The sequence below is a fragment of the Salvelinus fontinalis genome, chromosome 13 (genome assembly GCF_029448725.1).
Source record: "Salvelinus fontinalis isolate EN_2023a chromosome 13, ASM2944872v1, whole genome shotgun sequence".
NCBI classification, from domain to species: Eukaryota; Metazoa; Chordata; class Actinopteri; order Salmoniformes; family Salmonidae; genus Salvelinus; species Salvelinus fontinalis.
Window position 1 is genome coordinate 49,794,279 of NC_074677.1, and position 17,871 is coordinate 49,812,149.

General features: G+C 43.3%; 1 protein-coding gene across 3 annotated transcripts; it reads left to right on the plus strand.

Moving 5' to 3' along the window:
• The first annotated feature begins 2,866 nt into the window (after positions 1-2,866).
• On the plus strand, positions 2,867-15,777 carry LOC129868870 (trimethyllysine dioxygenase, mitochondrial-like). 3 transcript variants are annotated; one of them, XM_055943193.1, is made up of 8 exons: positions 2,867-2,943; positions 3,131-5,174; positions 9,331-9,507; positions 9,919-10,198; positions 10,920-11,039; positions 12,338-12,574; positions 12,928-13,066; positions 13,240-15,777. In XM_055943193.1, exons 2-8 carry the CDS (start codon positions 5,000-5,002, stop codon positions 13,369-13,371), a joined length of 1,260 nt encoding a protein of 419 aa, XP_055799168.1. In that variant the 5' UTR covers positions 2,867-2,943; positions 3,131-4,999; the 3' UTR covers positions 13,372-15,777. The 3 variants fall into 3 exon arrangements, 2 of the variants coding, with proteins under 2 accessions (XP_055799168.1, XP_055799167.1); XR_008761828.1 differs by having other exon boundaries at positions 2,897-5,174; positions 13,240-14,253; positions 14,394-15,777; XM_055943192.1 differs by having other exon boundaries at positions 2,897-5,174.
• The last annotated feature ends 2,094 nt before the right edge of the window (positions 15,778-17,871 follow it).

Sequence of the window (17,871 nt, forward strand, 5' to 3'; positions counted from 1 at the left end):
CTGTGACGCATAGGGTCAATATGTTTAGAAACTCTGTGGTACGAGACTTTGATTTTACTTTACCTAGCTACAGTATTTGATAATCTTGGGTAAACATTTAACCCTCACACAATTAGCCTTTTTAATATCAGCCCTGAGCCTCAAATACATGTTTGTTTCAACATTTCAGAACTCGGACCCAAGCTGCATTATGCCAGTCTACCAGAGGGAGGCAGAAGCAAGCACGAGAACTGGGAGACTTACGCCTCGATCACACAGACAGAGTTTGCATTCTGGTACACCAGAAGTACATTAATTTCCATACACCTTGATCACACCGACAGTATTATTGTGTTTTGGTACACCAGAAGTACATTCCTTTCCAATGGAACGCTGCGTTTGTCTTGCCGCGTTGCAGAGGCAGTTGCAGTGCATTCTGTGTGGGGCAGTGGCGGTCGGTGCCATTAAAGATGAGGGAGAACGTGTGGATGAAGCCCCATTTCTATTACAGCATATTGGATGACTGTCATTCATATTCCATTCACCCAGTTTAACATAGATAGGTTTAGGCTACTACATGATACTCAAATTTTCCCTATCCCCATCATGAGGTTGCTTCAACCTAGCCTATGAATTCAACGTAGGTGCACACAGGTCAAGAGAAAGACTTGAGGTGAAAGACAGTGACACATGGGACAGACGGTGACACATTCAATATTGCCTTGCACACTCTTGCTTGCATCTAGCTGACCTAGGGTGTCATCATTAGTCCAACAGCTGCAAACAAGAGTTTCTATTGGACAGATTCAGGTGTGTTTATCTCCGTTTCGTTCTGTTTGCTTCCGTTTAAGAAACGTTTTTCATCAGAATCGTCAGAATGAATACACCCCTGATCACACGCAAGCAGTTCACTTTCATAGCCACATACAAACAACTCGCTGTATTCCTTCTCACATCAATGAGCTCTCCTCCTCTCACCTCTTCCCTTCGCTTGTGGACTTCAATGCACAACACATCAGCTGTCTGTGACCAGGCAAAAAAGACTTTTCAAGCCAAACCTTCATATCATGGCAGCTAGCTCACCGTATTAGCTAAAGTAACGTCATAGTCAACATAGCTAATAGAACTAATGCATTAGTAAACCCGCTACAATCATGCAGTTTCAGTGTTGAATAGTCATAGTCAGCTAGCTAACATAGCATCCCTCTGTTTGAGCCAGGTTTTCGAGTAGGCTAAACTAGCTAGCTGTATTTGGTAGCTAGCTAAATAAGTGAAAGAGAAAAACATGAAATATAGCTAGCTCTCTTTCTCGTCCTCCTCCATTTTTGAATAAATGAATTTGTTAAAAACTGTTTAATTATTGTCTTTCTCTCTTTGAGTCAATTACTCACCACATTTGATGTACTGCAGTGCTAGCTAGCCGTCACTTATGCTTTCAGTACTAGATTCATTCTCTGATCCTTTGATTGGGTGGACAACATGTCAGTTCATGCTGCAAGAGATCTGATAGGTTGGAGGACATCCTCTGGAATTTGTCATAATTACTTTGTAAGTCTATGGAAGGGGGTGAGAACCATGAAGTTCCTAGGTTTTGTATTGAAGTCAATGTACCCAGAAGAGGACGGAAACTACCTGTCCTCCGGCTACACCATGGTGCTACCACACAGAGTGCTGTTGAGGTTACTGTAGACCTTCATTGCAAAATAGTGTGTTTTAATCAATTATTTGGTGACGTGATTATATTTTGTATAGTTTTATCTAAAAAGGATAACTTTTTAAATGTTTAACTATTTTCATTTTTCTGAAATTCAGTGAGGAGGATGGTCCTCCCCTTCCTCCTCTGAAGAGCCTCGACTGGTGTGGTGCATAAGTTGGATTCATCTACATTTACATTTACATTTAAGTCATTTAGCAGACGCTCTTATCCAGAGCGACTTACAAATTGGTGCATTCACCTTAAGATATCCAGTGGAACAGCCACTTTACAACAGTGCATCTAAATCTTTTAGGGGGGGGGGGTCAGAAGGATTACTTTATCCTATCCTAGGTATTCCTTAAAGAGGTAGGGTTTCAGGTGTCTCCGGAAGGTGGTGAATGCGTGGATGGCCTCACAGAAATGGTATGAGAAAGTGAATATTGAACTTTTGTTTTACATATATTCAGATGATACTGCGTCCCATTTTGAGCAGAATTCACTGTCGATGTGATTGAGGCGTTAGGTCGCGTACCCCTGCTCAGACGTAGCATGCATCAACCAATTGTTGCATGGCACGTCATTGACTGAGTCATCAAGTGACAGTTTGATATAAAATATGTGGTTAGTTGATATGTACAATATCCATCCAGGTGTTGTAACGCCTCAATCACACCGACAGTATTAATACATTTTGGTTCACCAAAAGTACTTTCATTTCCAATGGAACGCTGTGTTTGCATTGCATTGGCAGTGGGTTCTGTGTGGTCGAACGTATGCGTAAAGCTGTATGCGCAGATGGCTTAAAAGAAATTGTAGCAGAAGGTGTATGTTGTACACCAATTTGTAAGTCGCTCTGGATAAGAGCGTCTGCTAAATGACTTAAATGTAAATGTAAATGTACATCCAGATGATGCTGCATACCATTTTGCACAAATACACTGTCGGTGTGATCAAAGTGTAAAATATGGCATGAGACAGCAATGCCTAGGCAGAGGAACGTGACCTCAAACTGTTTTATAGCTGCTATACTAGCAGTTCTCAGCGTCAATGTTAGCAAGGTACGAGGCCAAAGTTTACCATACTGCAACGCTAGCCAGCAAAAACTATAAACTACCTTGAAAAATGGAGCAAACTTGTTTAATAATTAATCTCCGCGATTGTCATTGTAGGTGTTCATCGAAGCCGATGAAGGTCCACGAAATCTGAATTACAGCCAAGTCACTGTGCTGCTATCAACAGTTGACTGGAATCCACACGAGATCTGTTCTGTGAGCATTGCATACTCAGATTATCAAACCATACGAGTTGATTTGTTCTCAATCAAAGCAATTAAGTAATTCAGGGAAATTATAATTTGTGCAGGAGACATTTTCTGACGCGAATAATCCACATCAACTACTGTATATAATTGTGCACCTGTCCAGTGTTCCATCTAAACCAATTTTACATCAACAGATAATGTTTTTGGCTCGGGTGTTTTTTCGTTTACATGGCTATTTGCAACCCATATCGAAAACACAGGCTCCTTTGGTCTCCCGCCTCATACGGACCCAGAATGAAGTGAGGTATTGGCAGTATACTGCTGCTCCACAGTCGACGAGTTGTCACTGGCAACTTCAGGAAGAATGCCTTGGTGAGTGTCTTGACAATTGTTTTTTATCTGCGCTTCCGTTTACCAAAGGCTATGATTATTTGGCATTTAATTCGCTCTAGTTTCCGATGTGTTTGTTATTGAGGGGTCTTTTTGAAGAACGTTTTGTTAATAATGAAAACGAGAATCCATTTTTGAATAAAGTCCTGAAGTGGTATCGATATATTGACGACATTTTTTGTATATGGGAAGGAACTGAAGAAGAACTGTCAGATTTTATGGCACTACTCAATGACATTGACCCTAATCTCAAATTCACTATTGAACGTGACACTCAACGTGTTCATTATCTCGATATGTGGATTGAGAAATCAAATGGAACCCTGTTTACAACTCTGTATAGAAAAGAAACGGACAGAAATCCTATTACAGGGTGACAGCTTCCACCCTGAGCCATTAAAAAGAGGACTTCCAAGAAGCCATTTTTTTAGACTGCGCCGTATATGCCACTCCACAGAGGATTATCTTGAAAAAGCAGCGGAGATGCGCATTAGGTTTCTAATAAGAGGCTATTCGTCACAATGTGTGGATGAAGCTCATAATTTGGCATTGGAAAAAACACGAGATGAACTGCTACAAAAAAGACCCGCTAAAGCCAAAGAACACTCCGTAATGTTCACAACTACATATACTTTGAATTCGCGAAAAGTGGGAAGTGTGGTCAAGAAACACTGGCATATTTTATCATCGGACCCAGCTTTGCCGGCTGAATTTAAATATCTACCACGTATTGTGTAAAGGAGAGGTCGCAATTTACGCGATAAATTGGTTCATGCCAACTGCCAGCCACAAAAGAAAATTAGCCAAACTCTTTTACGCCCTCTACCAAATGGTAACTATAAATGCAGAGGATGCGCACAGTGCAACAATATGATGAAATGTGAATATTTCTGCCACCCACACACAGGAAAACGGTTCCAAATAAATGACATTATTAGTGTTCCACCACCCATGTTATTTACATTATTACATGTCCATGTGGGCTCTGTTATGTCGATAAAACCACCGCTCTCTCAAACAGAGAATTAGTGAACATAAAAGTTCAATCAGGAGAAACGACAGGGATTATCCAGTCGCTGTACATTTCAATGACCTGAAGCATGACATTTCCACCTTTAGATTTTGTGGCATAGAGAAAGTTAAGATATCAGACAGGGGAGGAGATATTAATAATACTCTGAGTAAAAGAGAATGTTTTTGGATTTTCACCCTCCAGACCATATTTCCTAAAGGACTTAATGATGAAATGCCTATGTATGTTATGTTGTGAATTTGAACATGAAATATGTGTCTCTTGTAGATTATTCTGACGTTTTTCGTACGATGTACCCAGTGACTAATGAAAACTTACTATGTCCTCATTGAGATTTTACAGACGTGTTCAATACGCCTTATATATACACTTTTGTAATATTTATATTAATATTCATATTGTTATATTTGGTAGCACTTATTTGTTTTTCCTTTGCCTCCAACCCCCTTCGATGTGTAGAAAGGATGTGGGTGGGGCCATGTCTACATAAGGGCGCAATTTTTTTGTTTAATCATTAAAGCTCTGACGAAGGCCGTGTGGCCGATACGTAAGCTTATTAAATATAATACTATCAATATAATACTTGATAGTATCGGTGATACTATCAAGAGCAGTATCCTTTTTCCTACATCAACAGATAATGTCTTTGGCTCGGGTGTTTTTCCGTTTACATGGCTATTTGCAACCCATTTCGAAAACACAGGCTCCTTTGGTCTCCCGCCTCATACGGACCCAGAATGAAGTGAGGTATTGGCAGTATACTGCTGCTCCACAGTCGACGAGTTGTCACTGGCAACTTCAGGAAGAATGCCTTGGTGAGTGTCTTGACAATTGTTTTTTATCTGCGCTTCCCTTTACCAAAGGCTATGATTATTTGGCATTTAATTCGCTCTAGCTTCCCATGTGTTTGTTATTGAAGTTCAATTTGTTCATATCAAATACAATTTTATTCGTCACGTACTTCGTAAACAACAGGTGTGGACTATCAGTGAAAGTGCTTACGGGCCCTTCCTAACACGGAACCCAAACCGGCTGCGCCCGTGCGCTATCGTGCAAACGAGATCACGACACGCAGGTTAAAATATCAAAACAAACTCTCAACCAATGACATTAATTTGGGGACAGGTCGAAAAGCATTAAACATGTATGGCAATTTAGCTAGTTAGTTTGCACTTGCTAGCTAATTTGTCCTATTTAGTTAGCTTGCTGTTGCTAGCTAATTTGTCCTGGGATAAAAACATTGAGTTATTTTACCTGAAATGCACAAGGTCCTCTACTCCGACAATTAATCCACACATAAACGGCCAACCGAATCGTTTGTAGTCATCTCTCCTCCTTCCAGGCTTTTTCATCTTTTAACTTATATGGTGATCGCATCTAAACTTTCATAGTATTACCACGACGACCGGCAAAACAGTTTGTCTTTCAATCACCCATGTGGGTATAACAAATGAGATGGCACGTGGGTACCTGCTTCTATAAACCAATGAGGAGATGGGAGAGGCAGGACTTGCAGTGGGATCTGCGTCAGAAATATAAATGAGTTCTATTTTAGCTCTTGGCATCGCAGACGGTTGTTGGTGTGCGCAAGCAGTGTGGGTGCAATAATTGAATAACATGGATTTCTAAATTTATTTTGTGACGCTCGCTTACGCGACGTGTCCGGTCTGGTCAGCATGTTACAATGCAGAGAGAAAGAAATAATAAAAAAGTAAAACGCGTCATAATAGATACACAATGAGTAACGATAACTTGGCTATATACCAGGGGTACGAGGTAAGGGTAGATAAATACATATATACTGAACAAAAATATACACGCAATGATTTTATGGAGTTAGTTTATATAAGAAAATCAGTCCATTTAAATAAATAAATTAGGCCCTAATCTATGGATTTCACATGATTGGACAGGGATGCAGCAATGGGTGGGCCTAGGAGGGCATAGGCCACCCACTTGGGAGCCAGGCCCATTTACAGGGGATCCAGGCCCACCCACAGGGGAACCAGGCCCAGCCAATCAGGTTGAGTTTTTTTCCTCACAAAAGGGATTTATTTCATACAGAAATACTCCTCAGTTTCACCAGCTGTCCGGGTGGCTGGTCTCAGACGATCCTGCAGGTGAAGAAGCCAGATGTGGCGGTCCTGGGCTGGCGCGGTTACACATGATCTGCGGCTGTGAGGCCGGTTGGACGTGCTGCAAATTCTCAAAATGACGTTGAAGGCGGCTTATGGTAGAGAAATTTACGTTAAATTATCTGGCAACAGTTCTGGTGGACATTCCTGCAGTCATCAGGCTGATTGCACGCTCCCTCAAAACTTGAGACATCTGTGCCTTTGTTGTGACAAAACTGCACATTTTAGTGGCCTTTTATTGTCCCCAGCACAAGGTGCACCTGTGTAATGATCATTCTGTTTAATCAGCTTCTTAATATGCCACACCTGGCAGGTAGATGGATTATCTTGGCAAAGGAAAAAATCTCACTAACAGGGATGTAAACAAATGTATGCACTACATTTCAGAGAAATATGTTTTTTTTTGAGTATGGAACATTTCTGGGATCTTTTATTTCAGCTCATAAAACATGGGACCAACACTTTACATGTTGAGGTATATATTTGTGTTCAGTATAACTAAGAATAAAGTGACAGATAGTAAACAGTAGCAGCACTATATGTGATGAGTCAAAAAAGGTTGTTCGAAAAGTGGTCAATGTAGTCGTATGGCTTGGGGGTAGATGCTGTTTAGGGTCCTGTTGGTCCAGACTTGGTGCATCTCTACCGCTTGTCGTGCGATTATAAAGAGAACAGCCTATGATGGCCTCTATACCAGTGGGTCTGGATGGCATGGAGCTCAGCTACAGTGATGTATAGTTGGCCCCTTGGTTTGTGCCGTGGCGGAGATCTTTGTGGGCTATACTCGGCCTTGTCTCAGGATGGAAAGTTGGTGGTTGAAGATATCCCTCTAGTGGTGTGGGGGCTGTGCTTTGGCAAAGTGGGTGGGGTTATATCCTTCCTGTTTGGCCCTGTCCGGGGGTATCATCGGATGGGACCACAGTGTCTCCTGACCACTCCTGTCTCAGCCTCCGGTATTTATGCTGCAGTAGTTTGTCGGGGGGCTAGGGTCAGTTTGTTATATCTGGAGTATTTCTCCTGTCTTATCCGGTGTCCTGTGTGAATTTAAGTAAGCTCTCTCTGAATCTCTCCTTCTCTCTTTCTTTCTCTCTCTCGGAGGACCTGAGCCCTAGGACCATGCGTCAGGACTACCTGGCATGATGACTCCCTGCTGTCCCCAGTCCACCTGGCCGGGCTGCTGCTCCAGTTTCAACTGTTCTGCCTGCGGCTATGGAACCCTGACCTGTTCAACGGACGTGCTACCTGTCCCAGACCTGCTGTTTTCAACTCTCTAGAGACCGCAGGAGCGGTAGAGATACTCTTAATGATCGGCTATGAAAAGCCAACTGACATTTACTCCTGAGGTGCTGACTTGCTGCACCTACTGTGATTATTATTATTTGACCATGCTGGTCATTTATGAACATTTGAACATCTTGGCCATGTTCTGTTATAATCTCCACCCGGCACAGCCAGAAGAGGACTGCCCCCCCCCCCCCCCCCCATAGCCTGGTTCCTCTCTAGGTTTCTTCCTAGGTTTTGGCCTTTCTAGGGAGTTTTTCCTAGCCACCGTGCTTCTACACCTGCATTGCTTGCTGTTTGGGGTTTTAGGCTGGGTTTCTGTACAGCACTTTGTGATATCAGCTGATGTACGAAGGGCTATATAAATACATTTGATTTGACGTACTCGGTAGCACCTACCCTCTGTAGCGCCTTGCCAAGTTGTCATACCAAGTGCTGATGCAGCCAGTCATAATGCTCTCAATGGTGCAGATGCAGAAACTTTTGAGGATCTGAGAGCCCATGCCAAGTCTTTTCAGCCTCGTGTTACTTGAGAACCAATGTTGGACTTTCAAATCAAAGTTTATTTGTCACATGCGCCGAATACAACCGGTGTAGACCTTACAGTGAAATGCTTACTTACAGGCTCTAACCAATAGTGCAAAAAAGGTATTAGGTGAACAATAGGTAAGTAAAGAAATAAAAACAACAGTAGAAAGACAGTGAAAAACAGTAGCGAGGCTATATACAGTAGCGAGGCTATAAAAGTAGTGAGGCTACATACATACACCGGTAAGTCAGGCTGATTTGAGGTAATATGTACATGTAGATATTGTTAAAGTGACTATGCATATATGATGAACAGAGAGTAGCAGTAGTGTAAAGAGGGGTTGGGGGGGTGGCAAACAATGCAAATAGTCCGGGTAGTCATTTGATTACCTGTTTAGGAGTCTTATGGCTTGGGGGTAAAAACTGTTGAGAAGCCTTTTTCTCCTAGACTTGGCACTCTGGTACCGCTTGCCATGTGGTAGTAGAGAGAACAGTCTATGACTGGGGTGGCTGGGGTCTTTGACAATTTTTAGGTACTTCCTCTGACACCGCCTGATGTAGAGGTCCTGGATGGCAGGCAGCTTAGCCCCAGTGATGTACTGGGCCGTACGCACTACCCTCTGTAGTGCCTTGCGGTCAGAGGCCGAGCAATTGCCGTACCAGGCAGTGATGCAACCGGTCAGGATGCTCTCGATGTTGCAGCTGTAGAACCTTTTGTGGATCTCAGGACCCATGCCAAATCTTTTTAGTTTCCTGAGGGGGGAATAGGCTTTGTCGTGCCCTCTTCACGACTGTCTTGGTGTGTTTGGACCATTCTAGTTTGTTGGTGATGTGGACACCAAGGAACTTGAAGCTCTCAACCTGCTCCATTACAGCATTGTCAATGAGAATGGGGGTGTACTCGTTCCAATGTTGGACTTTAATCTGGTATATTGGTTAGAACAGTGTCTGGACCTGACACTTGACTAGGCCAGTTTCCATATTATACGCTAATATTTACTTATAAATCTAACATTTGAATCTTCAGAGCTCAGCTATGGAGGACTTGTGATGCACTTGGACTACGTGTGGCTACGGGATCATTGCCGCTCTGCCTCCTGCTACAACAGCAAGACCAACCAGAGGAACCTAGATACATCACATGTGGAGCTGAACATATGTCCTGCCAACACCAGGGTGGATGATGAGAATCTCTTCCTCACATGTAAGTCTTGGTTTGAAGATTGCTTTTCTCAACTAAGAGAAGCCCACATTGTGAAGTAGCCTGGAACTTGACTACTGCCAAACCTGAGATAGTTACTGCATTGTTCAGGGAGACCTTTGCCCCTTGTAAAAGGCTATAATGACATACTGTAGAAATGGCAGACATTGCTACCATATGATTTATTTTACACTGTAACCATTAAGTTACAATCAGTCATTTCATTTGAGGTTGTATATCTAGGTCTGTTTGATGTCGTCAAAAACTCTAAGTCCATTGCCAGTCATGTTTTTTATTTCAGCCCATTTTCTTTTTGGCAGCACTGTGATATATGCACCTATTCCTACTCATCATTCTTTTGAACAGTTATTGGATGTATATTAAAAGGAATTGTCTTTGATTTGTGTACCGCAGGGCCTGATGGTCATGTGACAAAGTACAACCTGAGTTGGCTGGCTCAGAACAGCTATGAGGGACAGAAGCAGAGTGCCATGCAGCCACGCATCATCTGGAACTCTGACATCTATGCCAATGCCAAGGTGCCCTCTGCCAATTGGGACAAGTTTATGACCTGTGATGATGAACTGAAGAAGTTCCTCAGAAACTTTCTGCTGTATGGCATTGCTTTTGTGGAGGGTGTCCCACCAACTGTTGAGGCCACAGAGACGGTTACCCAGAGAGTCAGCCTCATCAGGTACTGGCCTCTTAGGGAATGAGAATGGGGTGTTCAGGGGTCTTAAAAGTAGCTGCATACCACCCACCACAATACATACAAACAGAAATGGTTTTAGAATGGGAGATTATTTAATGTGTTAGCTTGTTACAATGCTTGTGTTACAAAGCAACAGTGCTTTTTTAAACAAATTTATTTGACCTTTGTTTAACTAGGCAAGTCAGTTAAGAACAAGTTATTATTTACAATGATGGCCTAGGAACAGTGGGTTAACTGCATTGTTCAGGGGCAGAATGACAGATTTTTAATTTGTCAGTTCGGGGATTCAATCTAGCTTACGTTTCAGTTACTAGCCCAACGCTGTAACCACTAGGCTACCTGCTACAGGGAAGATGTTGGTTTCCTTAACAACAAGCCCTTGATACATTTGCCAAGTGAACATGCACAACAAACTTTTCTCAGCACTTAGAATGGAGTGTGGATTTGTTGGATTTGAAAGAGGAGAAGAGAGAGTAGTGGTACTGCCTTCTCATTAATCCACCAGGTTCATAAAGGACTCCATAGCCGTTCCAATGCCTGAACCAGCACACTAATCCCATCTCTGATACCCCAGAGAAACAAAAGATAACTATTTGGAGTAAAGTTTCCATTATAAACCTGTTTGAATTGTTCTTGTATAATGTCGATATTATTTTTGAGACGGAAGACTGCACTTTATGTTTTCATTCCTGTTTCCTATTAGGGAGACTATGTATGGCAAGATGTGGAACTTCACTTCAGATTTCTCCCGAGGAGACACTGCCTACACCAAACTGGCCCTGGACCGTCACACAGACACCTCATACTTTCAGGAACCTTGTGGGTATGTATTCAGAAGATGTTCACACACGAATGGGTGTTAATTGTTTGAGTTATCATGGCAGGTCAATTTAGCACGCAGCACACATGCTGATCTGTATCTTGGTTAGGTTGAGATTCCTCTTCAGATGCAGACACGTTAGACATCTATGTAGGTTATTGTGTTCGGTGATTACAATGATGTGGTCCTCTGTAGCTGAGTTGGGAGAGCATGGCGCTTGCTACGCCAGGATAGTGGGTTCGATTCCCGGGCCCACCCATACTTTAAATGTATGCACGCATGACTGTAAGTCGCTTAGGATAAAAGCGTCTGCTAAATGGAATATACACTGCTCAAAAAAATAAAGGGAACACTTAAACAACACAATGTAACTCCAAGTCAATCACACTTCTGTGAAATCAAACTGTCCACTTAGGAAGCAACACTGATTGACAATACATTTCACATGCTGTTGTGCAAATGGAATAGACAAAAGGTGGAAATTATAGGCAATTAGCAAGACACCCCCCAAAACAGGAGTGATTCTGCAGGTGGTGACCACAGACCACTTCTCAGTTCCTATGCTTCCTGGCTGATGTTTTGGTCACTTTTGAATGCTGGCGGTGCTCTCACTCTAGTGGTAGCATGAGACGGAGTCTACAACCCACACAAGTGGCTCAGGTAGTGCAGTTCATCCAGGATGGCACATCAATGCAAACTGTGGCAAGAAGGTTTGCTGTGTCTGTCAGCGTAGTGTCCAGAGCATGCAGGCGCTACCAGGAGACAGGCCAGTACATCAGGAGACGTGGAGGAGGCCGTAGGAGGGCAACAACCCAGCAGCAGGACCGCTACCTCCGACTTTGTGCAAGGAGGTGCACTGCCAGCGCCCTGCAAAATGACCTCCAGCAGGCCACAAATGTCAATCAGTGTTGCTTCCTAAGTGGACAGTTTGATTTCACAGAAGTGTGATTGACTTGGAGTTACATTGTGTTTTTTAAGTGTTCCCTTTATTTTTTTGAGCAGTGTATATTGTTAGTAAAATGGACAGTTGTAACAACAGGTTCAGCATTGTGAAACAGGCCATTCCTTTTGGAAGCTGCAGTTTGACACTGTTTCATCACCGGTTTATGGCTTTTTTAACTGATAAGATGCAAGCCAGATGCACATTGCTATGGCACAGATTTCTTGAATCTTGATAAAACAAGATATACTGTGATAGACTCCACCTTGGTGTCCCATGAAATGACAGGGCAATACGCCATCTATTGGGCATTTCATGACATCACGTGACTTACTTTGATGCCATTGACTTTGAATTACAGGATCCAAGTGTTCCATTGCCTTAAACACGAGGGAACGGGAGGAAGAACACTACTTGTGGATGGATTCTATTCTGCAGACCAAGTGCTCCAGAAGACACCTGACAACTTTGAGCTGCTAGCACGGGTGCCTATCAAGCATGAGTACATTGAAAATGTCAGCGACCACCGCAACCACATGATAGGCATTGGCCCTGTGCTCAACGTGTATCCCTGGAACAATGAGGTGTTCATGATCCGGTATGACCAGTCTGTTTTCATTTGAGATGTGAATGTCTCCCTGAATATCTTGCTTTAAACATATCTTCCATTGTCATCATAGGCCATACAACCTCTAACCAGTATTTGTTAGCTATTAATTCACAATGTTGTACACCTTTGAGAAATGCTACACCCATCAATATGAATTAAGTCCCTTCGGTGGGTTCTTTGTGGAAAGCTCAGGATCTGTTGCTCATAATAAAAATAATAGTGCATACAGCGTAACACTTGTTAATCCAGAGCTAGATCCTTTGAGATCAATGTTATGAATATTTAATCTGATATTGAGGATTAATATGGTATCACCTCCTGCTTGGTCGCCTCTCTCACAGATACAATAACTACGACCGGGCAGTCATAAACACTATCCCCCATGACGTTGTCAAGCGATGGTATGTGGCTCACAGAGAGTTGACCACAGAGATGAGGAAGCCAGAGAATGAGTTGTGGGTCAAACTGAAGCCTGGAAAGGTAAGGAAAAAGAGATGCCTTTTCATTGATCTAGACAGAAAAGATGAATCACTACATGTTGATATAAGAGGGGGGTGGGGACATTCTGGAACCAGGATTGGGGTTCAGGGGATGGGTAAAGTCCTACAAAATCGTACACAAACAATAAAGTATGTTCCCTCTTTTTCTGGTAGGTTCTCTTCATTGATAACTGGCGTGTCATGCATGGTCGGGAGTCCTTCACAGGCCTGCGGCAACTGTGTGGCTGCTACCTGACCAGAGACGACGCCTTGAACACTGCCCGCTCCCTGGGTCTGCAGGCCTGAGTGAAGAAGAGTCTTCAACACTTCCAGCCAAAAGCTCCAGTATTTTGGAGATAAAAGCTGTAGCCCTGCTTCTTCAGAATACAATATTATCAAATCAAAAAAAAAAAATCACAGGTGCCGAATACAACAAGCCCTTAACCATCAATGCAGTTCAAGAAATAGAGTTAAGAAAATATTTACTAAATAAAGTAAAAAAATGTAATCAAAAAGTAACACAAGATATTTACATAACAACAACGAGGCTATGTACAGGGAGAACCGGTACCGGGTCAACGTGTGGGGGTACAGGTTAGTCGAGGTCATTTGTAAAGTGACTCTGCATAGATAACTAACAGTGAGTAGCAGCAGTGTAAAAACAAAGGGGGGGTGGTGGTCAATGTAAATAGTCTGGGTGGCCATTTGATAAATTGTTCAACAGTCTATGGCTTGGGGGTAGAAGCTGTTAAGGAGCCTTTTGATCCTAGACTTGGCGTTCCAGTACCGTTTGCCGTGCGGTAGCATAGAGAACAGTCTATGGGTGACTGGAGTCTTTGACTATTTAAGTGTTTAAGTCAAGAACATGGACTGTGATCTGCATTATGCATGCATATGCTCTTGTTAGAACAACAATCAACTTTTGAACTGGAACTTAACATATTGAGGTGTTTAACATATTGGCTTTGTTTTAGGGATTAGTTTCTAATCTTAAAATATTTTAGTATGTCTACATCACTACATAGCACTTTTACCAGACATTTAATTTTTGATTCATGTATTTAGGAACTTTTGCCTTTCTCAATACCTTTTTTCTTGATTTGATTGAATAATCAACCCTTATCCCAGTCTGCTGTTCCCACATGCTTCAAGAGGGCCACCATTGTTCCTGTTCCCAAAAAGCCTAAGGTAACTGAGCTAAATGACTACCACCCCGTAGCACTCACTTCTGTAATCATGAAGTGCTTTGAGAGACTAGTCAAGGACCATATCACCTCCACCCTACCTGACACCCTAGACCCACTCCAATTTGCTTACCGCCCCAATAGGTCCACAGACGACGCAATCGCAACCACACTGCACACTGCCCTAACCCATCTGGACAAGAGGAATACGTATGTGAGAATGCTGTTCATCGACTACAGCTCAGCATTTAACACCATAGTACCCTCCAAACTCGTCATCAATCTCGAGACCCTGTGTCTCGACCCCTCCCTGTGCAACTGGGTACTGGACTTCCTGACGGGCCGCCCCCAGGTGGTGAGGGTAGGTAACAACATCTCCACCCCGCTGAACCTCAACACTGGGGCCCCACAAGGGTGCGTTCTCAGCCCTCTCCTGTACTCCCTGTTCACCCACGACTGCGTGACTATGCACGCCTCCAACTCAATCATCAAGTTTGCAGATGACACTACAGTGGTAGGCTTGATTACCAACAACGACGAGACGGCCTACAGGGAGGAGGTGAGGGCCCTCGGAGTGTGGTGTCAGGAAAATAACCTCACACTCAACGTCAACTAAACAAAGGAGTTGATCGTGGACTTCAGGAAACAGCAGAGGGAGCACCCCCCTATCCACATTGACTGGACAGTAGTGGAGAGGGTAGTAAGGTTTAAGTTCCTCGGCGTACACATCATGGACAAACTGAATTGGTCCACCCACACAGACAGAGTGGTGAAGAAGGCGCAGCAGCGCCTCTTCAACCTCAGGAGGCTGAAGAAATTTGGCTTGTCACCAAAAGCACTCACAAACTTTTACAGATGCACAATCCTGTCGGGCTCTATCACCGCCTGGTACGGCAACTGCTCCGCCCACAACCGTAAGGCTCTCCAGAGGGTAGTGAGGTCTGCACAACGCATCACCGGGGGCAAACTACCTGCCCTCCAGGACACCTACACCACCCGATGTCACAGGAAGGCCATAAAGATAATCAAGGACAACAACCACCCGAGCCACTGCCTGTTCACCCCGCTATCATCCAGAAGGCAAGGTCAGTACAGGTGCAACAAAGCAGGGACCGAGAGACTGAAAAACAGCTTCTATCTCAGGGCCATCAGACTGTTAAACAGCCACCACTAACATTGAGTGGCTGCTGCCAACATACTGTATCACTAGCCACTTTAAACAATGCCACTTAATATAATGTTTACATACCCTACATTACTCAACTCATATGTATTTACTGTACTCGATACCATCTACTGCATCTTGCCTTTGCCCTTCTGTACCATCACTCATTCATATATTTTTATGTACATATTCTTCATCCCTTTACACTTGTGTGTTTAAGGTAGTTGTTGTGAAATTGTTAGGTTAGATTACTCGTTGGTTATTACTGCATTGTCGGAACTAGAAGCACAAGCATTTCGCTACACTCGCATTAACATCTGCAAACCATGTGTATGTGACAAATAAAATTTGATTTGATTTCTATTGGGTGGCTTTTTTTTGTCATGCACAGACAGACTGACATGCATTAAAACATGTCCAGCATCAAACGAAAATACAGATTAGTTATTTTTTTATGAGTGTCATGCATTCTTTTATAGTTTAATGGGGTCATGTTATCACAAAATGTTTAACTCTAATTAGTTAAACTTTAATGTTCATTTATAATAGCCTTGGTTTCATGCATGTTAACATTAGAAGCCTCCTCCCTACGTTTGCACTGCTTTAGCACACTCTGCCAACCCAGATGTTCTAGCCGTGTCTGAATCCTGGCTTAGGAAGACCACCAAGAATTCTGAAATTTTCATCCCTAACTACAACATTTTCAGACAAGATAGAATGGCCAAAGGGGGCGGTGTTGCAATCTACTGCAAAGATAGCCTGCAGAGTTCTGTCCAACTATCCAGGTCTGTACCCAAACAATTTGAACTTCTACTTTAAAAAATCCACCTCTCTAAAAACAAGTCTCTCACCATTGCCGCCTGCTATAGACCACCCTCTGCCCCCAGCTATGCTCTGGACACCATATGTGAACTGATTGCCCCCCATCTATCTTCAGAGCTCGTGCTGCTAGGCGACCTAAACTGGAACATGCTTAACACCCCAGCCATCCTACAATCTAAGCTTGATGCACTCAATCTCACACAAATTATCAATGAACCTACCAGGTACCACCCCAAAGCCGTAAACACGGGCACGCTCATAGATATCATCCTAACCAACTTGCCCTCTAAATACACCTCTGCTGTTTTCAACCAAGATCTCAGCGATCACTGCCTCATTGCTTGCATCTGTAATGGGTCAGCGGTCAAACGACCTCCACTCATCACTGTCAAAGGCTCCCTGAAACACTTCAGCGAGCAGGCCTTTCTAATCAACCTGGCCGGGGTATCCTGGAAGGATATTGATCTCATCCCGTCAGTAGAGGATGCCTGGTTATTTTTTAAGAATGCCTTCCTCACCATTTTAAATAAGCATGCCCCATTCAAGAAATGTAGAACCAGGAACAGATATAGCCCTTGGTTCTCTCCAGACCTGACTGCCCTTAACTACAACAAAAACATCCTATGGCGTTCTGCATTAGCATCGAACAGCCCCCGTGATATGCAACTTTTCAGGGAAGCTAGAAACCAATATACACAGGCAGTTAGAAAAGCCAAGGCCAGCTTTTTCAAGCAGAAATTTGCTTCCTGCAACACAAACTCAAAAAAGTTCTGGGACACTGTAAAGTCTATAGAGAATAAGAACACCTCCTCCCAGCTGCCCACTGCATTGAAGATAGGAAACACTATCATCACTGATAAATCCACTATAATTGAGAATTTCAATAAGTATTTTTCTACGGCTGGCCATGCTTTCCACCTGGCTACCCCTACCCCGGTCAACAGCACTGCACCCCCCATAGCTACTCGCCCAAGCCTTCCCCATTTCTCCTTCTCCCAAATCCAGTCAGCTGATGTTCTGAAAGAGCTGCAAAATCTGGACCCCTACAAATCAGCCGGACTAGATAATCTGGACCCTTTCTTTCTAAAATTTTCTGCTGAAATTGTTGCCACCCCTATTACTAGCCTGTTCAACCTCTCTTTCGTGTCGTCTGAGATTCCCAAAGATTGGAAAGCAGCTGCGGCCATCCCCCTCTTCAAAGGGGGGGACACTCTTGACCCAAACTACTACAGACCTATATCTATCCTACCCTGCCTTTCTAAGGTCTTCGAAAGCCAAGTCAACAAACAGATTACCGGCCATTTCGAATCCCACCATACCTTCTTCGCTATGCAATCTGGTTTCAGAGCTGGTCATGGGTGCACCTCAGCCACGCTCAAGGTCCTAAACGATATCTTAACCACCATCGATAAGAAACAATACTGTGCAGCCGTATTCATTGACCTGGCCAAGGCTTTCGACTCTGTCAATCACCACATCCTCATCGGCAGACTCGACAGCCTTGGTTTCTCAAATGATTGCCTTGCCTGGTCAATGAATACGGCCTTGCCTGTAAAACGGACCATCCTAACAATCCTCGACTTTGGTGATGTCATTTACAAAATAGCCTCCAATACCCTACTCAATAAATTGGAT